Here is a 23,381-nt window from a genome sequence, read left to right as displayed (position 1 = left end):
CTGTACCATCTTCAATTAGCACGCACACTGTGGAGATGGCTCACAAGGAACTTTGGGGTAGGTGAAGACAAAGACCAAGGGAAGAGAAGTTTTTACCATGGATGAAAGGCCTTCTTGTACCTTGGCTGTAATGCCACGCAGAAGTTCACCTAGAAGGACTCGCCTCCATTTACTATCTAGAGCAAGGCACACAACCATGGCAGAGAATCACCGGCACAACCTATGCTGAAAATGGTCTATATACTTCATGAAAGATACCATAACAAGAAAACTGGACTGACTCATTTCTGATGGATTCTTGAATCATTTCACAATCAATGACCACATGTGTTCGGGAGTGATACAGAAAGTGAAAGGACTCCATAAATAACAAGACAACTGTCCCAACCAATCGACAATAAGAGAACCACCTTGATACAAAACCGAAAAACCTCAAGAGAAACTGAGCCACTGCTGTGGGACCACTTCAATTAAAACGATTAACAGTGGCCCCTTTTCAAGAGGATACTGACTTTATGTGCCGAAGAGGCAATTGAAGACAGTGGAATATGTGATGAAATGAAATGAAATGAAAATGTGACTTGTAGAGCGCTACAGTTGCCCTGAGGCGTCCAGGCGCTAAAAACAGATGGAGCCCTCTTGAGGTTACTTTATTAGGCATTAAACAGCAGGGTTTTTAGCTGTTTGCGAAAAGTAGTCAGATTGGGGTTGTTCCTCAGCTGCAGAGGGAGGGAGTTCCAGAGTTTGGAAACATTATACGAGAAGGAGCGTCCTCCCGCTCTGGCTCTGCGAATTCTAGGGATCTCGGCCAGGGATGCTGTAGAAGAGCGGAGGGATTTATTAGGCCTGTAGGGAGAAATCAGGGGCCGGTTGATGTCTGGGCCCGTTTCCCAGAAAGTCTGGTGGGCAATGCAGAGCGATTTGAATTTTACTCTGTCCCTGACAGGTAACCAGTGCAGGGTCTTTAAGCTGGTTCTCACTGAGGTCCTCCGGGGGATGCCCAGCAGCGCTCTGGCAGCACAATTCTGGGTGCGTTGGAGCTTCTGTAGGGTGTAATCCGGGGCTCCCAGGTATAGGGCGTTATTAAAATCCAAACGGGATTGGATAAGGCCCTGTATAATTATCTGTTTGGCCTCGAAGCAGAGGAGGGGAAGGACTTTCTTGATCACTCTAAGGAGGCCAAAGCAGGTGGCTGAGATCTTAGTGGCCTGTGTGTTAAGGCTCAGAGACTTGTCAAGCCAGACCCCTAAGCTTTTGATGTTGTCTCTGGGGGGTGGGGCCACTCCCATGCTTGATGGCCAAATCGGCTCTATGGAGACGGGGGAGGCTGTGCCCAGGATCATCAGCTCAGTTTTATCGTCATTCAATTTAGGCATGAGCTCATCATCCACTTCTTTACGTCCTCCAGACAAGCCGCTAGGTCTGGTGGTGCCCGGAGGCCGCTCTTCTCTGCCAGGGAGACCACCAGCTGGGTGTCGTCCGCATAGGAGATGATCTTTACACCATGCGGACGAACAACCTCAGCCAGTGGCCTCATGTAAGCGTTGAAGAGCGTAGGGCTTAAGGAGGAGCCCTGGGGGACTCCGCATCCCAGGGGACGAGTGGATGAGCGTGATGTGCCATCGAAGACCTGAAAGGTTCTGTCGGACAAAAAAGAATTGAACCATGTCAGGGCATCTCCGGTCACTCCTAAGTCGGCAAGGCGGGTTAGCAAGATTTTGTGATGTACCGTGTCAAATGCATGTCATCGTCATCACACTCTCATGAGATGGACATTCGTCTGTCAGCAAGCCTTGAAAGCTCCCACCATGTCCACTGCAGCCAGTGCCTCCTTTCCATGTGTGTGGTGAGGTAGACCCTGGAGTTGGTGGTGGCAGCTGGTGTATTAGATAGGTTGCAGCTCAACACTGGGTGATGCGCGGAGGCGGCTGGCTTAGGAACCGGTGCGGCTTGTGCCCATGGTGCTTCTCCATTTCTCAGTCCACCGCCCCTCTCCACAAATCACCGTTTACCAATTGCCACTTGCTGCCACTCACTGCACTAATGGACTTTTAGGCTGCTGACAGGGTCGGATTGGTAAGGCAGGCTCTCAGGCAATGGATGGTGGGCTGGTAATGAGTTACAGCTGTGGGCCACTTTTTTGACCAGCGTGGTAGCCGATTTGGGCTGTGGCTGTGCTGGTCAGTTGCCACCAGCAGCCCAGTGGAGGGCTGAGCTGCCTTTCTGGAAGCAGATGGGCCTCTATTAACTCCCTTTTACCAATGGGGCAGAGGTGTCATCCTAGTCTCTCGCTGGGCTAGCCCACTAAAGCATGCAGATAGAGCAGGGCCAATGGGTCCGAGCAGACGTGGCCTCACTTATATTCAGGTGTGGTTCGCCAGTGTGAACTAATCCATGCACCCATGTCCTGGCAACACTTGTATTTTTTTTATCTCAGTGAAGTTAAGAAAACAGGCCTCTTTTACAGAACGCCCCCCCTTCTTTTCATAATACTTACAACTCTGAAGCAGTATTTTGCAAAAAGGCGCAATCCGCAAATGTGGGCCCACATTTGATCCCAATCTAACCGTGGCGGCTGATCACCTTCAGCAAAAAAAAAGGTGAGGTAGAAACTTTTAACCCGCCCCCCCCCCCCAGCTTAGAAAAAATGGAGGAACAACAAGGTGGTGTGCAGTGGCTGCATGTGACCAGCAGCTGAGCAAAGTGGGACAAACAGCACACTGACCACTTGGAGACTGGTCTCTCTGCTGTACACCGAGGTTCCTGGTTGCACATGTGCCCGCCCATGTAGCTAAGCAGCCAGGTTCCTGTACACCTGCATGTCTGTATGCTCCTTTCACCAAGTGTAGACCCAGTGCCCACTAACTGCATGCTGCAATTGATGTTTTTACACCACTGACAGAGCGAATGGATGCCGGTAACAGAGGGGCACTGCAATGGTTGAGGAGGAGCCTGCTGCTGGGAAAAGGCGGAACCATTGCGACCTACAGCAAATGACATACTCAGCAAAAAGTACACTGAATAGATCTACATAGCACGCCCAGCTCAAAAACATTGTGATCACCCTAAGTTGACTCAGCCATAGAAAAAGTGTATGCGCCCTGGGGAACCGGTGTATAACAAACATTGTGCAACAGAGTGGGCATCAAACCAGACCTTTTACTATTGCACTAATTCCTCAACCCAGACAAAGAAGCTGTGCAAGCTAATTAGGAGAAAAAAACACTTTAAAAAAATTATGAGATCAGGGAAAACAAGAGCTTCCCTCCAGAGAAATTAAAAGAGGCGAAAAAATCAACAAGTGGTCATCTCACTGATGTACAAAACAAAATCAATTTAGGACAGTGAGAGGTCTTCCTTAATGCTTGTGTGCATTCACAAAAAAACCCATTTACAGCCCACTGAACTTCAATTTCCTTACTGACTCCAGCCCATCCCAAACCAAACAGTCAAAGCCACTGGGCCACTGACTCAGGCGTCCCCCCCTTGATAACGGACAATGACCCACAAGATAAGATTGATGAAAATTGCTCATTAGGAAGCATCAGGAGTTCAAGCAGTTCAAAGACCAGAACCTGGTCATCATCAGTAGGCCAAATCTGTGTACAGAACTCCTCATCTCCGACTTAGACAATCTGGACTTCTTGATCATCAATGAACTTGCATTCATTAATCTTGAGGAGGCTGGCACGACTGAAGACCATCAACCTGTAACATCAAACAAATGCTTGAACGGCAAAAGTATTGAACTAAATAACAAGTTGGTAGATGGGGTGAGGATCTTCCGGTTATCATGTAACCCTCACCCAGCCACCCCTTAGAGAGTTCACAGGAACACCCCCACAATCAGCACCAAAAGTTAGCAATGTTTTACTGGGCGAACGATTAGAGCAAATAAACTCAAACCTATACTGCCGTGCTACCGCAGCCGTAGGCCCTGTCTTCCCAACAAGTGACCTGATCAACCTGGCATCCTCAACTTACCACAAACCGCAGATAACTGCAACAACATCAAAGCCATTGGTCAACCCTACATACATGCACACAATCACTTCATAAGGTGGGAGGTAAGGCAGATCATTTGGATGAGGAACAGCCTAATGAAAGTTTCAGCAAAAATGTTGCAAACTAGGATGGAAAGCTTCAGTGAACATCCACCAGACCCCTCCTCTTCATTTAAATAGAAACAGTGGTTGGTCAAACATACTAGCAGAAATAACAGAACCATAGAGATGGAAATAGAAACTGCCAGCCCACAGTCAGACACTCAGGCAGTACCATTAAGAAACTTCCATTTGATAGTTGACGCACTGAATTATCATTCCAAGAAACTGGACATCCAGGTAGATCTTTTTAACATGTTGGAGGCATTCGTCACTGGAATAAACATGAAGCTAGCAGACCTTAACCACCTTATTAAGAGGGTACAGAAAGAGACCAAAATCCACACAAAGCACTGTTAATGCTCCTCTTGATAAACAAGCCAAGCACACTTCTTCTGCAACTATGCCTAGACTCCAATGACAACTATCACAAGGATCAGCATGGATGAGCCAGGTAGATTAACTAACATGGCGCCGTTAAAGCACCCAAAGTGACACCGCACAGACCTTATTACAACAGCTATTCAGCCATTACAGGAAGTGGAACCTAACGCAGAGAAGTAGGGCCAAAAATGACAGCCTGAAATACCCCTACCAAACAATGATGCTGTTCCCCTGTATCTGCAAACACCTAATGACACACCAAATGATATACATACAGATGACACTGGTTCTATAGTACCAAAGGTGATGACAATAAGACAGAGGAAAAAGCAAAGGAAGGCAAGCAAAAAAAGGAGGTCAACAGGGTCATAAAGTATCAACCTTATCACAATATTTGCCCAATTTTTAAAAATAAAAATCAGACTGCAAGCTCATCACAAGAAATTGAATATAATGAAGCTACAGTAACAGGCAGGACAGATATGACAACAACAATCACAAGTCCTATAGTGTAACCTGCAATAACAAGTTCGAACCAACCAGAGAGGGAAACAAAAATGGATCAAACCCTGAAACAAGCATTAAAAAAACAAAAGCAAGCCTGAGAAGTGAAATGAAATTAGGTTGACAGGTGGATGTGGACTTACATCAAAACTCAAACAAGAGTAAAAGATCATCAAATAACATAATAAAGATGGGTATTTCAACTTTGACAACCAAAACATTAAAATAATTGTTATTCGGGTTACTATTGCCCACCCACCACCACAGGAACACATACAAAACTCTCCTTATTTTGAAGATTTTGATAAACATCAGGAACATGAGGAATAAAAGGCAACAAAACAAAGCAGACGAAAAAGGCAGCAAAAACTGTGCTGATACCAGAATACCGCTCAAGAGACGGTATGGCACATTAGATTTTGGAAACATATTAAGGCTGCTCCAATCGACAACAGAGTTTTGCAATATTACTTCCAGTGATATTGAGTGCATAGAATTTATCCCAATGTTGTAGAATTTCTCCCATCGTCATTAAATCAAACAAGTGATCCTACCCTAGTGCCTTGGGCCGCAAAATCAATAGCAAGCAGAGTTTGGCCAAGATATCATTATTTCATTAAAAACTGGGGTATGTGGCTTGCCCCACACGATCATCCCAGCTCCCTCACCTACTTGTGGACCTGACATCGATAACAAGAAGTAAGAACACAAGGAAATGAAAATCGACATATTATGTACTTGGGAATGCAATAAGTGGTACCACATCAGTAAATAAGAAGAAACAGTAAGACTCTGTATCAATAAATCACATGAGTTGGAAAAATCAAGAGATTGGAACTGGCTGTCGCCAGCCTTTCACACCAACTCCCATTCTTGAAATGCTGCCAACTGAATATCACCTGGTCCCCCACTCAGTAACAGCTTTCCTATCTGTTCATGGAATATAAGGGGTCTGGCAAATAAAGTGCATGGCCCTGAATTATTGAAACCATCTCAATTCCGGGCTACATTGAATTTGTCAATCCTGCGGTCAAACTGAGGACAAACAGACGCTGAGAGGCGGGTTGGTAACTACTAACAGCAGCCCACCAAGCAAAAATACAGCTTTACCACTAGTAGATACAGGAATCCTGCTGTGAGAAATGGACACTTGGCTAGAATTGTCCACCAATGCGGCTAGGGTGGACGACTTTGAAGCTGGGGAACCAGGTTAGGTTGTGGCAAGAGGTTCAAACATCCTGTGAATCTGGGCAAATTACTTAGCCTCTATGGGCCTAAAAAAATGAATGTGTCCATCTGCAATGCAACTGGTGCTCACATAAAGCACTCTGATACCTACAGGTCAAGTTCGCACTATATAAAACTACAACAAAAGACGTTTAGAAACCAAATTATGTTTTCCTACCTGGTAGTCTGTTACCGGAGTGTGTCCTGCAGAAATGGCCATTCATTGTTCTGCAAGAAAGTCCTTCAGGTGCCAGAATTGATCAGAAATGGACTGCAAGAGTTACATCTGTTCCCACGGACATTAAGATCCCATTCATAGCAAGAACATGCTCAGCTATCCAAGCTGATCGGTAGCATCAATGGGTGGACTCTGACCAGGTTTTGTCCAAGAAGAAGAGAGCCTGGCTCGAAAGCCCTAGCACTTACCAGCGAGACTTGAAGGACTAAAAGATGTGGATGTCCAAGATGGTCAAGCAGCAAGTTCGACATGAGAGGAAGAGAAAGAGGAGGCTCACCTAATTACACTAGCAAGATTGGAAATCTAGGTTGTGTTTTGCCTAATGAAATGAAATGAATTTGTACTTGTAAAGCGCACTTATACCCCATGGGGTTTCTTGGCGCCGTACGCATACCGCTGTGGAACCCTTCCTGGCTTTTCCCTGTGAAATGCCCACTCCTGGGCACCCCCAAGCTATTGACCAGAGTTGCAGAGTGGGACCCATGATTAGAATAGGCACCGAGGCGAGAATTATCAGGTCCAAGGAAATTGAGCCCAAGACCCACCAAGGCGGGAACTGAACCCTGGTCCCGGGCCAGACCTCTGCATCAAGGTCTGCCGCTCTAACCATTGAGCCACACTTCTCCAGATAAGCAAGTTATCTGGAAGGCCTCTACCGCTTGTCTCCTGATTACACAAGTTACTCAGGGAATCGTATCGAAGGGTGGAAAAGCATAATTGCATCCCAAAAACTCGTGTTGAAAAGCATCTTTTGCTAGGGTTAGCAGATGTGGCCTCCAACTGTAAAATATTGAAATCTGGTAAGTCAACGCAGAGGCAAAAAGCTCGGTCTTGCTTGAGCCCATCTGTATTTCAGAGTAAAAAAAATGATGGATGTAGTTTTCACTTGCTGGAATTGTGGAGGAAACAAAAATTCAAGTCTTTGATCGGATTATTCTTGCCGGGAAGGTGACGACGACTGACAAGTTGTTGGTGAAGCAGAATTGCCAAGATTGTTTCTCAGTATCCACTAGAATGCATGATCTCGTTCCCACCAAGATGTTGAGACATGCTGAGACATTGTCCACCAGGAATAGTATGCAACAATGACAATTCTTTGGGGTCCATAAACGAATTGCAAAGGATCCCGCCCGAAGTTCAAGGCAGTTGATATCTAACTGCTTTTCTTCTCTGACCCATATGCTGCCTATGGATATTTCTCCAGATGTTGCTCCCCAACTGAGGTGGCTGCCACCTGATTCGATCACGATATCTAGAACTATCCTGAAGATGGCACAACTACTTCTAGTTCCTGTGTAGGTTAGCCACCTTTGAAGCTTGTTTTGCTTCCTGAGATAGCAGAATTACTTGAGTATGAAAGACCTATGCAGAGATTATGGACCTTCACTTGTTGTATGTCTGTGTCGTGTGACTGTCTGGGGAATATAGCATGTTGGCTGATGAGCAATCAGACGTAAAGTGACTTAGTCTTTAGCAAAAACAATGCAGATCCCTTTTTTGATGGCTTTGATTTTCTGATCCAGAAGAGAAAGGGTCACTGAGAATGAATCACTGAGTAACACTAAAAACTCAATTTGAATGTTCAGGGTTTGAAGGGATTCGATCTGATGTATCTTGAATCCCAAAGCTTGAAGGAGAGATGGTTAGATGAAGAAACTGGAGTAAAAGACTAGGATCTTGTGAGAAGATCAATATATGGTTGAGGTAAATAATCAAGAGAACTCTTTGTTCTCTCAGAAATTGAACTGTTTGCTTCATTGGCTTGGTGAAGCACCAAGAGACTGGTAATAACTCAAAAGGAAGAGCTAAGAATTCGTAAGTAGAAGCTCTCCAGAAAAACTGGAGGAAACGCCTGTGAGGTGGACAAATGGGAACTGAGAGGTAGGCATTGTGCAGGTCTACATAGATCATGAAGCTGCCTCCTCACAACAGATGCCTCAGGAGGTGGAGGTGGATATCCTGCATTCTGAAGTGTCAGAGTGAGTGTCCGTAAAGTATCAGTGTTGAACTGTGCTTTTCTCCACTGGCTGTCCCTGCAAAAAAAGATGCCTCTTCAAGTTCCTATCCCACGCCTCCAAAGCCCTCCACAACTCTGGACCCGCCTACATCAACAACCACCTAACATTCCACCGACCGACTTGGAATCTCCGATCCTCCACCCTCTTTTGGGCCCTCACCCCCCGCATTCGCCGTAGCGATGTGAAGGACGTACCTTCTCCTACCTCACCGCCAGGTCCTGAAACAACTTCCCCCTCCACCTTAGCACCACCCCTTCTCTGAAGAACTTCAGGGCCCAGCTCAAGACCTGGCTCTTCAACCAAGGCTCGCACAGCCCACTAGCACCTGGAGACCCCCGCGGTGACACGCTGCGCTATGCAAGACCTTCTGATTGAATTCTTTGGGGTTTATAACCTCCTCCTTTTATGTTTACAATGAAGATATTACTGACAGGGTCATTGAGATGCTGTGCCGTGAGGCAAATAGCTTTTCTTTTGAAGTCAACAGGAACTTCCTGATCTATTCACTTTTTTTCTCTAGAATAAAGTGAAGTTCGGTGGAAAAGAAGTGTATTGTAAAATTCCAGATGGAGTCAAGTCAAGTCAAGTCAAAGTCATTTGTATCGCGCACATATCACATCCAAAGAGTGTCATGGCGCTTGCAGACGGCTCTGATGAGAGAGGGAAAGGCTTAGTTTGCAAAAAGCCAAGACTTCAACTTCTTACGCAAGCAGCTGTGTTCAGAGATAGCGCGGAGATTGATGGGCATTTTATTCCACAGGGCAGGGGCGAGGAAGGAGAAGGAGGGACCACCATTTCTGGAGGTTTGTATTCTGAGGGGAGCAAGCAGAAACTCGGCGCTGGATTTGAGTTCAATATTTTGGACCCTTTCCTCACATCTTAAAGAATTCATGCATCCTATGTAATTTGAGACCAGGTTTGAAAGAACAGACAAATTCTTCCATGTACTTCTTCTGGAAAAGAACTTCTCACCTGATAATTTAAATGTAGAATTTCCTCCATGAGCATGCCCACAATATCCACAGCCTCTCTCGAGGGAAAGAATACATCTCCTCAAGGGTAGTCACCCCAGTGGCCTCTATTTCTTGGATAACCTCTGAATGGGGGAGGGAAAAGAGTGTCGGCTGGTGGAGCGCTCCTGGCCTCTGCGGACCCTGTTATAAAGGTTTTGGATGAAAAACTTCTGAAAAGCCACTTGTACTTTTTCTAATGAGTTGAGAGTGCTGATGGATTTCCTCACCTGCTTCACAAGGGGTCCCCCAAAAACACTTACCTCGTTAGTGGCAAGATTACACAATCTGAAGGTCAATTATTAAAAGGCTCGATCTACATCCTTCTGCAGAGAGGGCACAGTTCATGTTTCCTGAAAGACAAATGCCTCATGATGCCAAACCACCTTAAAAATCAATAGGCTCCTTGGCTGAGAAGACCAAATCCAAACTTATTGATAGGGGGCCTGAAAGGGCCAGAGGTTTATCTTTTTTTTTTTTCAAAAAATTTTATTGAAGTTATTTGCTTCTTCTTAAATCAAGTACCAAGAATATAGATGTCACAAAAGTACAGTTGACATTATCATTCTTTCCAATATAAAACATAATATAGAGAAAGTTATTCGAGATACAATCCCCAAATTTTTGCACACTTTTTTATCCCACCGACCGGTTTTGCCTACATTTGTTCGCTTTTCCTGACCCTTTTCATTTTATCAAACCACACCTGAAAAACCGGAACCTGTGTTGAGCGCCAGTTCTGCAATAACAATGATCTAGCAGCTGCCATTACAATATAGACCAGTTTTGCCAAATGGTCTGAAAGTTTACAATCAGGATCGAACCCAAACAGCGATAATTTTACGTTGCAAAAAACCGGAATCACATAGTGTGTTTTAAGAAAAGCAAAAATGTTGTCCCAGAATGTCTTAATTTTCGGACAGTAAGCCATAATTTGAGACCAATTGGCTGGGTCACATTGAAAACATCTAAAACAATTAGCAGACGTATTGACGTACATTTTAGCGATAACTGCAGGAGTGCGGTACAAAAGCCATTTGCTAAAGAACAACATTCTACGCCAATTGGCACCACGTAATAATCCAAAGTTAAAATTATTGATAGTTTTCCATGTATTAATGGACAACGCTAAGTTTTCCTGTACATGCCATTTTCGTATAGCTTTAGAGCTCAGCTCTCCCTCCTTACTTTGAGTCAAACAATGTTTCCATTCCCCGGGTTTCTTTATTGAAATATTCACAAAGAGATCTTCTGCCAACGGGGAGCGGATGCTAATATGATTGGGGTCTAGCTGCGCCAGGGTTTTATAGATCACCTTATAGGACCCGATTAACAAAAAGTTGCCAGGAATTAAACGTATCAATGCGTCAACAGCTAACCAGGACCCATTCCCCATGAAATCTGATAACGTTTTAAACCCAGCACGACCGCAGTTTGCAGTAATTATAGGGTCAATTTTGATCCCTAAAAAGGCAAAAGCACCAATTAGGGGAGTTGTTAAATTAAAGCGAGTGAGGGAATATCTCTTAAGCATGGCATCCCGTTGTTTGAAAAACCAAATCAGGGTCTTATATCGAACAAATTTAGGTGATTTGGGGACAAAAAGGGGGGATGGAATCTGAATCTATAAACAAATTAAATCAAAGAAAAAATGTATAAATAGGCCCACACCTGGGGTCGCATTTTTAAATCTGTCTAAATACTGCGCAAAATATGCATTATAATAATCTTTTAGATTTGGTAATGAAAGGCCTCCATGTTCGGTCTCCGCGTATAAAGTCCCTATAGCGATTCTAGGCGTTTTTTTAGCCCAGATAAAGGCGGAAAACATAGATTCTACTCTGGAGAAAAAAAAACCAGGTACAAAAACAGGGATAGTGGAGAATAAAAAATTAAAAAGTGGGAGTATAGACATTTTGATCAGGGCAACCCGGCCAAGAATAGATAAAGGTAATGGGTCCCACCAAGCAAACATTGAGCGGACCTTCCGAAGTAAAGGAACAAAATTGAGTGTGTATAAATCCTGAATTATGGGAGAAAATAAAATCCCTAAGTATCTTTTAGATTTTGGATTAATACAGCCGTGCAAATCTGGATGTAGTACTAAATCTCCTCCCCCACAAACCAAAATTTCTGTCTTCTTTTTATTAATTCGATAGTCCCCTAAAGCCTCAAATTCTTCGAAAATCTGAAGCGCTTGCGTCTGTGATTGGAGATCCGGTTTGATTAGTAACATAATGTCATCCGCATATAACTTTATCTTAGCCATAGAGATGACCGGGGGAACAATCTGTACACAATTACGAATAGCTACTGCAAGTGGTTCAATAAAATAGGCAAAAAGAATAGGAGACAAAGGACAACCTTGCCTAGTTCCCCGCTGTACTAAAATTTAACCCACTGAAAGTGTATTAATAATTATATTGGCTGTGGCACCGGTATACAGATTCTGTATTAGATTAATAATCTGTTGTGGAATCCCCAAATGTTTCAAAATAATAAAAAGTGTATTCCAGACCACCAAATCAAAAGCTTTTTCTACATCTAATAGTAAATGTAAATTGATACTTGGATAGCACACTACTCACCCGCAAGGGTCTCTAGGCGCTTGTACGAATACCGCTGTGGAACCCATCCTGGCTTTCCCTGTGAGGTGCCCACTCCTGGGCACCCCCAAGGTGGAGGCCAGGCATCCTTAGCGTTGTGGGCCCGTTGTGGAGATTAAGCAAGCTATTGCCCAGAGTTGCAGAGTGAGACTCCATGATTGGAATAGGCACCAAGGCGAGAATTATCAGGTCCATGGAATTTTTGAGCCCAAGACCCGCCGAGGCGGGGAATTGAACCCTGGTCCCGGGCTAGACCTCTGCATCAGGGTCTGCCGCTCTAACCATTGCGCCACACTTCTCCACCACTTTTACCAATAGTAAAACCAAGGCCGGTAACCCCCGTGACTCAAAATAATCTAATGCCTCAATCAAGAAATGTGTATTTGTAAATAATTGCCTACCTATAATAAACCCATTTTGATCGGGATGGATCAAATCAGCCGTGATATTGTTAAAACGAAGTGACAGTATTGTAGTGACAATTTTATAATCCGAGTTTAGTAACGTGATCGGTCTGTATGAATTAGGGTCCCTAGGTTCTTTCCCTTTTTTCAAAAAACTGACAACCGTGCCTTCATGAAAGGATGCGGGAACTTGCCCACCACCGAGCATAGAATTTAGTAATAGCAAAAACAAATCGGCGAAAGAACTAAAAAAGACCCTAAAAAACTCTGCAGGAAAACCATCTGGGCCACAGGCCTTACCCAATGGAAGATCTTTAACAACCAATTCCAATTCCTCCCTAGAGAATGGGCTTCGCATAATTAATTGATCACCTAATGATAAACTCGGGAGTGCATGTCTCCCCAAAAAATCGGACACATTCTGATGGTCGATAGAATTCTGTGTACTATAAATATTATGATTGTGGGAGAACATTATTGAACTTATTTCTGCCTGATCAGATGTCTCTATATAAGTTACTGGATTTTTCAGAGAGTGTATCAAATTCGCTGCAGCTTGTTCCTTGGCCTGCCAAGCTAAAAATGTACCCCTAAAGTTACTCTCTTCATAGACTTTTTGGGTTTGTCTATGAAAAACCTCTTCACTTTGGGCAAAAAAATAGGCACTAAGTTCAAGCTTGGCTTCACTAAGTTGATTCTGAATATTACAATTTGAATTACAGTGTCGTTGTGCTATTAAAACCTGATTTTTTTGTAACAGAGAGTTCCTAATACTTTTTACAGCGGGCCAATCAGCTGCGTCTTTGCTTATAACTATACCCTGAATAAAGGCCTTCAGGGAGTCCCAAATAATGTGTACGGGAGCTGTGCCTGTATTTCGGACAATAAAATCTGTGATCTCTGATTTGAGTGTAGAGGCCCAATTTATCTCTTGTAAATGTGTTTTATTAAAGATCCATCGTTTAGGGATTTTAATGTTGTCACCCACAGCAAATTCAATAACCACCATCGTATGGTCTGAAAAACCATTATGACATATTTTCTGAGAAGAAAAATTGAGTTGCCTAGAGGCCAAAAAAAAATCAATACGGGAGGATGATTTGAACCTGCCTGTAAAATCAGTTTTCTGTGGATTTCTCAAGCGCCATGGATCACATAGATCCAGAATTGACATATTATTTACCATAGTCCTGAAGGACTTAGGTTTAGGCTGTCTCTTGGAGGAAGTGGTGGAGTCTAATTTAAGATTCATTAGTATATTAAAATAGCCACCTATAATAAGATCTCCTCCCACCAATAACAAAGACTGGAACATAGCGTCATAAATCCGTAAATCATCTTCTATAGGGGCGTAAAAACTGACAAAGGTAATAAGCCTTTGTCGTTTTTTAATACTACACGAAGCCCAACCCCAACGACCTAAACCATCCTCCTCCGTCTGAATAATTTCAGCCTCCATATTTTTGTTTAAAAAAAGAGCGACTCCCCGTTGTGAAGTAATGGCGCATGAGAAACCACGAAACGAAGCCCATGTTTTAAACATCAAAAAATCCTCCTTTTTAACAGCAGAGAGATGGGTCTCCTGCAGCATTATAACAGCGGGATTTTCAGTCCTGATCCATGACGCTATGGCGCACATTTTTTTCTTATTATTGAGACCATTTACATTAAAAGAAATTAATTTCAGCCCCGTGTTAATAGGAATAACACATATTACAGCTTATATGCCTAAACATTGCGTCAGCATAAATGGTACATTAGTACAGTCCCAGCTTTTTCATATGCAACAAAAATCTTATGAAGAAACTCTTCCACTAAAGAAAAACCTGATGCAAACAACTTCACTCTTTTTATCTTTTTTATCCCAACCACCCGTGCCCCCCCCGAGCTTCTCACGTGGCCATCCTCCTGTTGCCCTTACCCACGCTAGCCACTCAGTCTTAACCCCTACCATAGAGGTGTCTTGATGTAACACCCCATAGGCTCCCAAACACCCCCCTCCACCCCACCCCCCTCCATACCACATTACAACAGTCTCCTCTGATGAAAAGAAAAAGGGAAAAAAGAAAAAAGAAAGAAACACAGAGGTATACTAAATATCTTAACGAGGCGACATTTTGCTAAGCAGGTCTTGTGCCTCATCTACATCTGTCAACAAATAAAATTTGCCTTTAATCAGCACTTTTAACTTTGACTGTTGCGCAATTGAGGCTTGGGCCCCCTTAGCTTTAAACAAATGTAACATTTTTACGAATTCCTTTCTGCGACGAGCAGCAGCAGCTGACATGTCAGAGAATATCCGACATTTGGTAGTAGCATTCCCAGCAAATTGACCTTGTTTAATGGCCCTAGACAAAATTGTCTCTTTAATACGAACGTCAGCAAAATTTAACAAAATAGTACGGGGAAGTTTGGAATTTGAAAATGGCTGAGCTGGCACCCGATGAGCTCGGGTGATCGTCAAATCCCCTTTAAACTCCGGAATGACTTCATGCAGAAGAAAAGAAGAGACCCATTGGATCATATTAGCCCCCTCAATCCCTTCCGGTACCCCTACTATTCTAAGGTTCGATCTTCGATTTAAATTTTCCAATTCATCGAGCTTAGATTCCAGAGCCTTAGACGTTTTGGAGACGGTTTTGACGTCCTTCTTAACTTCTGACATATCGTCTTCTAAGCCAGAAATTCTACCCTCGGCTTCCTGAAGACGAACAGGGAATGTAGATACTAAGTCCTCAATTTTATCAAGTCGAAGTTGAATCCCGGCCAGCTCAGCCCTTTGGAACTGTTTGACCTCTCGTACTTCATCTAATATCAAATTCAACATATAACCGGCAACTGCAGTGTCCCGGTAGTCTGAGTAGTCTCAGTATCCATAGTTAAAATTGGACTAAGTATGTCTATTCCATCCATTACGGTGGGCGCCATTTGAAAAGGGGTCGGATTCACCGAATGGCGAATTCCTTTATTTGTAGCTGTGACTGTAGTGGCTGTCGCAGCCACTGCGTTAGGAACCCCGACCGTTGAAAGGCAAGACGATGTTGTATCAGTATTGTTTGATAATGACCCTCCAGCCTTTGAAAATAAAACGTCTGTAGCAGTCATTGATGTCGATGACACTAGGCCGGGGTCTAACCCAGAAGGAGGCATAGTGGGGTTACTGATTGTAGATGAGTTAAGTTTAGTCTCAAACAGGGGAAATTGCTTTAAAGGCTTATTTGTAACCGGTGTCTTCAACTGTGTGGAAGCTCTCAAAGAGTCTTGTCTAGGTAGCCCCGTCAGCGCTATTTCCGTCTCTTCCTCTGAACTCTCTGAAGACCCCTCCTCTCTATCTTCCTGGCCCGCTAATTTAGCCGCCTCAGCTTCCTCCATCGCTTGGAGGCGACGGGCTCTCGCCTTAGCGCGTACGCCTGTAAGTTTGCCCATTATAACTGATGTTGCGGATAGGCGAAGAAGGGTAAGAGAAAAAAACTGCCCCCGAAAACGGTCAGTCCACAAACCACTCACCGGCGGTTTCCAAAGATCTTCCGATTCCTCAGCCAGAGGGCAGGGATTCAGTCGCCCCGCAAGGAAAGATGGGACACGTAGTCCTCACTGGACTGACGCAGCACAAGGTAGTCCCTGGACCGCACGCGCAAGGAGAGCGTCGCCGCCAAGCCTCAGCAATCTTCGAGCCGTTTTTAAAGTGTACGCATCTCGATGTAGCGTCTCCGCAAAACCTCTTCGGCGGGGAAAGCACAAGAAGGGACCCAAGCGCCTCAGACGAACCAAAGCCGGTGTAGATGAAGCGAAGCTACGACAGCCAGCCAGCAGTCGCCATCATACTCGTGGTAGGAGGAGCAAGGAGTGAGGGAGCGAGAGCGGGATGCACAGGTGCTACGTGGAGGCATGGAACTCCACCGTAGCGGCCTCCCACATTCCGTCCAGAGGTTTATCTTAACAGGCTAACAATACCCTTATTATGGTCTTTGGCAAACTTCCCTAGGAAGGAAGGCAACTTTGGGTCAGTCTTGTGAGTGTTAGCCACCTGGCTTTCTATAGCAATGCAGAGGTATTCAGTCTTAAGGCTTTTGCGCACTTCCTTGGGGAAAGGAAAGACCATGGTGGCCTCTACCAAAACTCATAAGATTGGAGGAGGAGGCTTGGGAGGATCACTTTAATGCAACCCCTCTTTAATTACATTTTTTTGACAACACCTTTGATCCTGAAGAAATCGTCCACCCACATTCCTCGTACTGGGTCCCATCTGCATAGGCAGCAGATGGGACCCAGTACGAGGAATGTGGGTGGACGATTTCTTCAGGATCAAAGGTGTTGTCAAAAAAATGTAATTAAAGAGGGGTTGCATTAAAGTGATCCTCCCAAGCCTCCTCCTCCAATCTTATGAGTTTTGGTAGAGGCCACCATGGTCTTTCCTGATTCCTTTGGAGATGTCAGAGTCACCCTTGTCTAAGGTGTGCCCTTCTGATTCATTAGAGTACACATCATCATCATTGTCGAGTGTGCTTTTGGGCAGGCAATCCAGATAAATCCTTTTTAACGTTGTCTGGGGAGGTCGCCTTAGAACCCTTCTTTAATTTAGGATGAACTTCCCTCCCCAAAGGAGGAGCATCAATTTTAGGGGCCGGAAGAGCAGGGGTATCAGGCACCATCAAAAGTGAAAATAAGGTCTTCACTTGTTGAGCCAAAGGGCTCAAGGAGGAAGACACTGATTTGTGTTCATAGTTTTGAATAGACTAGTCTAGATTTGACCTGCCCCTACTAAATACATACTATTCAGCGCCATCTAAAGTAAGATCAATTGAATTGTTGGGATTACTTTGCAACATCTTCCCTGAAAGGGCGAAATTATGTCAGTCTCCACTAAAATCCTTTCACACACCCTCACATATATAGGGTATTCACAACTGCCCACCAGCAGGTGTGATGTAGGAGGGTGGTAACTGTCACACCGTGTAATGTTGGTTTAAGGTGGAAAATAAATATATAGGTATGTATGTCTCCAGGTGCAAGGAGCACACTTGGTAATTATTTCATTCTGGCACCCTCTAATGAGTTTTGGTGTCAATTGGTCCCAGAAAGGAAAGGGTTAATTTGGAAAAACTTCAAAGCAGGGCCTTCACACCTCCCATTGGATGACTTTTTCATGGGGAAAGTGGTGAGGCACTTTTGAGGAACAGCAACTGGAATATTGGTGAGTGGGTGGAGACGGAGTCAGAAGGCCTGACCGATGGACAGTTTGATGCGGGCTAGTAGAATGCATCCCTGATAGACATGCTCTAGAAGAGGAGTGAAGGAAGGATAGATTCGTTTGTGGACAAAGGTGGATATAAAGGGCCTGACTAAATCTCGATGTGCAAGCTTTGACAGGGGTCACCAACCAGCTCAGAATCTCCAGAGGTAAAATAATGCCCCTACACTAGGGGAGGGGTTGGCGGGGAGCCTGAAGAAGGTGAGCGGAATGCACTCGGCACCATCAGATCCTAAGGGACAACAATTTACTGAGGTATCGGCCATGCAGTACTTTATAACAATATTTAGAAAATTAAATGGCAAAGGACTACTTGTTACGGCTGCTCTGAGCAGCAAGAAAGAGGCAGTTCTACGGTGGTCAAGAGTGTTTATACCTAATACTGAGCTGTAATTGGTGGATGGTCTCCCATCTTGGGAGTCGTTTTTTCTCCTCAAAGAACTATGAAGTTTGTAGTTCCTCTATGTTATTTTGGTTTAATGTTTTCTCACTGCGGCTGTTAATAAAAAAAAACACAAGGAGAATGCATAATTTGAAGCATTTGGTCTTGTTATAGAATGTCTAGCATTCCCTAAACAGCCCTGTCAAGTTTACCAGGTTCATTCATGATATGCTGTTCCAGTCCAGCTTTTTTCTTTCAATTCTGGGACTTAAAGTCTTGGTTATTCCATTATAAAACAGTACAACAAGTCCCAGAAACCTAAGGAAAAAAACCTGGACGGCAGAACCTGGCCCTGGGAAACGTGTCAGCGATGCAAACTCTGGCATAGCGTTTCCCATCTTCAAAAACAGACCCACTAATTTTATTGTATTTTAGCTCATATTGTTAAAATCTGTGCAAAGGAGCTCAAAGCTCACTATGATGATGTTGTCTTCTTATTTTGCATACAAGTACATACATTGCATGTCCCCTAGACACCTTCATGCTATCTTCCCCCATATATCGCACGAATGCCCTAGCTGCCACCTAGATGGGGCAGATATGCTGCACATGATATGGGGCTACCCGCACTTGACCACCTACGGAATGGAGATAATGCATGTTCTAGCAGACATCACACACAGTTCCCTTGATATACCCCCTAGGATATGGATACAGGGCATTTATCCATGTCCGGCCAAGCACAAGTTGACATCCTGATTTATTGACCTGGTGGTGTTAGTAAAGCGACGGTATTACAATGCATTGGAAAGCCCAAGTAGAAAGCTGCCCTCATAAACTGGACCATCTGGGAAGGGGTGTGCCTTAATCAGAGAGGCCTATATGGGAATTAGGACCCTGCACTTTGTGAGGGCTTGGGAAGCCTTAATAGATGCAATAAAAAAGCAGGGACGAAGAGGACGACGAGGACACCCCCACGGAACACACACCCCATGTCCACTAGACCAGTGGGCAGGCCCTGAGGAACTCCAGGTTTGACAATTTTCCAATACTAGGTCAGCCACTCCGTACTAGACAGGGCCACACACCACTTGGAGTGCCCAGAACAGCCAAATCACTTGATGGAAGGAAAGGCACCTCACCTCACGTACACTTCCTGAGTTGTTATTTGGACGTGGAAAGGGGGACATGAGTTGGGGGGGGGTAGGCTATGCTTGCTTTGTTAAGGCCTGTTGCCTAGATAGTCCCACTATGTGGGAGATTATTGCTGTCAAATTGTTATTAATATTTGAGCTTTCAGGTACTTATGGTTCAGATTCATGAGCAGAGAAGCCCGCTTCTTGTCACCTGCATCCAGTGCTGTATAGATAACTGTAAGAGCGGGAGGCAGCAAAGGCCTACTAAACAGGTTTACCCTGCCGTACTGTACTTGCACTGTGCTATGCAAAACTCGATAGAATCTGTTTTTAAAAAAAAGAAAATACATAGCTTCCGTGTCTTTTTCTCATGCGCGACTGGACACTCATGTAGGAAAGGTGTGCCAAATTAAACTTGCATACAAAGTGGTGACTAACGGAGAATATGTCAAATAAGTATCATCACGGTCAAAGTGCTGATTTTCAAGCGACAACCCAGTTGCAAAGAACTTTGAACAGTTTGTGCAACTTCACACCTCATAAGTAAAACCACTGCTAATTCAGGTAGTTTCTCTTTATATGGAGAGTACATTAAGGCCACTAAAAGACATTCTAGTCAAAAGTATTATAATGCCATGTCTCCTAAGGTTTCCTTACTTAAAAGTATTGGGCCGCTCCCACTTGGGAGAACCACCACCTTTTTTTGTCGCACTTCAGGAAGAATGCCAGTAATTTACACAGTGGGTTCTGTTTATAAGAATTTCAGGATGTGTAATGTGTTTCTCAAAATACTTCACAGATATTTATATATTTCGGATAATAGATTTCATTGCTTTGCGAAATGCATCTCTTCCGATTCTAATACACTTTGCAAGACATTTCCCATGTCAAGAGGGCCGACACATTGGCAGGCTAAGCAAAGCTGGTTAGCACCAGGAGCATAAAGGATCGGGTCAGCTAAATGAAAGTGGCGGCCATGTTGAAGAGTGCGTTTTACGATAGAAACTAACACCGAATCACAGTTCCAATCATAGACACAACTACAAATATTGTGTTTATGAGTTAAAGTAGATTTAAATTATATTATGTGAATAAAGAATAAAACGTATATACAGCACTTTTACGTATTAACACTTCCTTCGTAACGATAACAAAATCTGTGAAGAGCTGTACACCATACATGTTATCGTTTTTTTTGTCAAACGTCTTTTCCATTGTTCAAAATAGAAAAACAACCATTCTAAAATGGCCGTCGCCTTAATGGTCTCACACACGTAAAGACACCGGCCCAGTTTGGCGTGATCCGGAGCGTTCGGCTCAAGCACTGCCGTTGCCAGAGTAGAGGAGTCCCAGATCGAATGCACGGGCTCGGGAGGACGCTACTAGGCCTCGGCGTGCTGGTGGCCTCTTGTCGAGGCGCACGCCAGGGTATACCACACGCCAGAGCCTCAGGGCACCTTGCAAGTACAAAGGGAGGGCGCAGGGACACCTTAACTTCCTGCCCAAGGGTACCAACCGCCGTCGGGGGTGCCTTCTGCCCTGCGCCTGCGCGTTGGAAGTCAAGGACTCCCACCATGAAGAAAGCAGCGGGTGCTTTGAAGTACCTGAGGTAATTTAGTGCATAAAAAGCCTGTCGTGCAAATACCGAAAGCCTAAACTGACAGATCAATTTGTTGCTTTGATAGATTGGCTTCGATTTTAACAACAACAAAAAAAGAATGACATATTGAACACAAAGTGGTCAAATCACAAAGGCATGCATGAGAAAGTGAAGTAATAATACGCCAATAACACCTTTGTAAATTTGCATCACAGTCACCAAATGCGAATATTAATATACAACTTGGGGCCAGTTCACAAACACATCCACGAGTATGTAAAGTGGTACTACATAATTTACTCAAAAATGTTTGTGTGGATTAGGCCTGTAGGTTTGAAGCGGGGCTTCTTTAAGTGGGATGAAAAAAAATGTGTGTCTTGGGTGGGGGTCTATAAAAGGGTCCTGGTCCCTACTTAAGTTCATAAAGTAACTTCTGTGATCGTCACAGTGTGCCTGCCATACGACTGTTATTTTGTTGCCTCTCAGCTTTCTGTTATTGCGGACAGATAAATAACACAACTGACATACACCTAATCCCAGCCAGAACTATCAGCTGTGTAATGGCTGTTAGATGTTTAAGATAAATGAGTAATAACAATGATTTTTTTGTAAATAGTATTGAAAATGTTTTCATTCTGAAATTATGAGACAGTGAGATAAGCTACCGAGGCCTGTAGAAAGGTGGTTTTCTTCAGTGTCTCAATCACTTCTATTATGTTCACTTAATGTTCGGCATGAACACCCTTTTTAGGTCGAGCCTAGACGAAAGCAAAGCGAAGCTTTGCTGTCTAGCGAGACAACTTATGTTGTTACTTTTGGGGGAATGTGGACAGCAGACTGTCACGAGCTTCTCCTGCCGGAGATTTGCTCTCGTGGGCGCGCACGTCGCCGTGCCCCTCTCGTGCCTCATATTTCCATTCGCACACAGCCAGCCCCCACTCCCCTGCACACAGATTACACAGGCACACGCTGCAGCCACCCCACACACACACATACAGACACACACGCATACACACGCCGCTGCCCCCCACTCCCCCCCCTTGCACAGACACACACCCCGCCCCATGCATCGGGAGATCTGCCATACCTTCAGGGAAGGACCGAGAGTGGCTGGAAAACCGGCAGCTTTCCCCAGACCGGGGGCGCATCCCCGCCAGCCTCCGCCAACATCGCAGAGAGCGGCGGTTGCAGGCCCCAAGCGTAAGAAACAGGCCCCCGGGGTGCGCACAGTGGGAATAGCAAAAGGGGACGAGATCCATGGCGCGCGACACGGCACAGGGAGGCGGTGCGCGCCACGCCTCCGTCGCTGCCTGTAACGTGTGCGCTTGCTCCCCAGCCTGTCGCGAGCACGCCTCCTTCTGGTTTTTTTTTAGTGTAAGGGCACTGCGAGTGTTAATCTGTCCTGTGCCGCTTCCGAAATGTTTGTGTTAGTGTAACTTCAACTCTTGTCTTCACAAGGAACTGCATACAATCTTCAGGTGTTGTTAGGTGCTCGTATGCCGGACCTAAGGGCTCCTGGTCCTCCCCTCTTTTTGACATAAGTAACCCGGATGGGTGTCATGTATCACAGCGGTTAAAAGCCACTCAAATGTACATACTGTATTTGCATGTATTTAGCGCTTACTTTCCTTGGCGAAGCATAGATGCGCTTAGATAGATTGACATCGCTGGGTATTTTTGTGAGTTTGACAATTAGAATTATTTCTAGGTATAGAAGCTCAATGCCTGCCCTTCCTGTGCCACCGTGCCCCCCGCAGCTGGTATACAACCTTCACCCCTGGCAGCCCTCGTTTCCAGGAACCCCTGACCCCTTCTGCCCTTACCTGCTGCAGTGAAAGGAGCGGGTACGCCCGTGGCTCCAACTTCTCCGCCCCCCGCGGAGCATCCTCAGAACAGAGCAGGCCATCGCTCGGCGTCACCGGGTGATCTTCGGCAGTCACTCTCGAACTGCTGTCCCCAGGATCCTCCGCACCCCGCGGCAGCCTCCTAAGCTGCTTTGTGCTGCTGGCAGTCACCTGCGCGCTCGCTCGGTCACTTGTGAGCTCCCCAGTGCGCAGGTGAGCCCCGCACTCTCCGATAGTGTCAGAGCTCTGCCGGGCACCTGCAAGCTCCCCCTATCACCTGCGAGTGTCTGACGTCACATGCAAACTCCTTAGGGCACCTGAGAGTTCCTTAAACCTTTGCAAACTCCCCTTGCCACACGAGAAGTCCCCAGTCACCAACCGCAGTACAAGATCACACTTGGAGCTCACCTATGCGCCCCTGTCCCCTGCAAAGTGTTCACTGGTGGAACATTCAGAGCAGGCGTGGGCTCTTGACCCCCTACCCCAAGTAGAGTTACCCTGAGCTGGCTAACCCCCGAGTCAGTCTGAGCACCGCTGGTCACTTGCGGCTCCTCCCCCAGGTGCTCATTGACTCTCACAGTAATTCACTGGCTTCTTCACTCACTGACCGGCTGTTCGAGGACTTCCTGAAGCGCTCGGCAGCCCCACAGGTTACCCAGATCCATAAAGTGGCA

The 23,381-nt window shown here is 45.1% G+C and overlaps 1 protein-coding gene across 2 annotated transcripts in view; it reads left to right on the top strand.

The window, feature by feature from the left end:
- Positions 1–20,530: 20,530 nt before the first annotated feature.
- The window catches only part of NAXE (NAD(P)HX epimerase), a 119,538-nt gene continuing 116,687 nt past the window's right edge, over positions 20,531–23,381 (top strand). For both annotated transcript variants that reach the window (XM_078668398.1, XM_078668397.1), the window contains exon 1: positions 20,531–20,872. In XM_078668398.1, coding sequence (XP_078524524.1) covers positions 20,622–20,872 — 251 coding nt within the window. In that variant the 5' untranslated portion in view covers positions 20,531–20,621. The remainder of the gene's footprint in view (positions 20,873–23,381) is intronic.

This window comes from Lissotriton helveticus, chromosome 12 (assembly GCF_964261635.1).
Source record: "Lissotriton helveticus chromosome 12, aLisHel1.1, whole genome shotgun sequence".
In the NCBI taxonomy this organism is placed as follows: Eukaryota; Metazoa; Chordata; class Amphibia; order Caudata; family Salamandridae; genus Lissotriton; species Lissotriton helveticus.
This window is presented reverse-complemented; position numbering and strand designations above follow the sequence as displayed.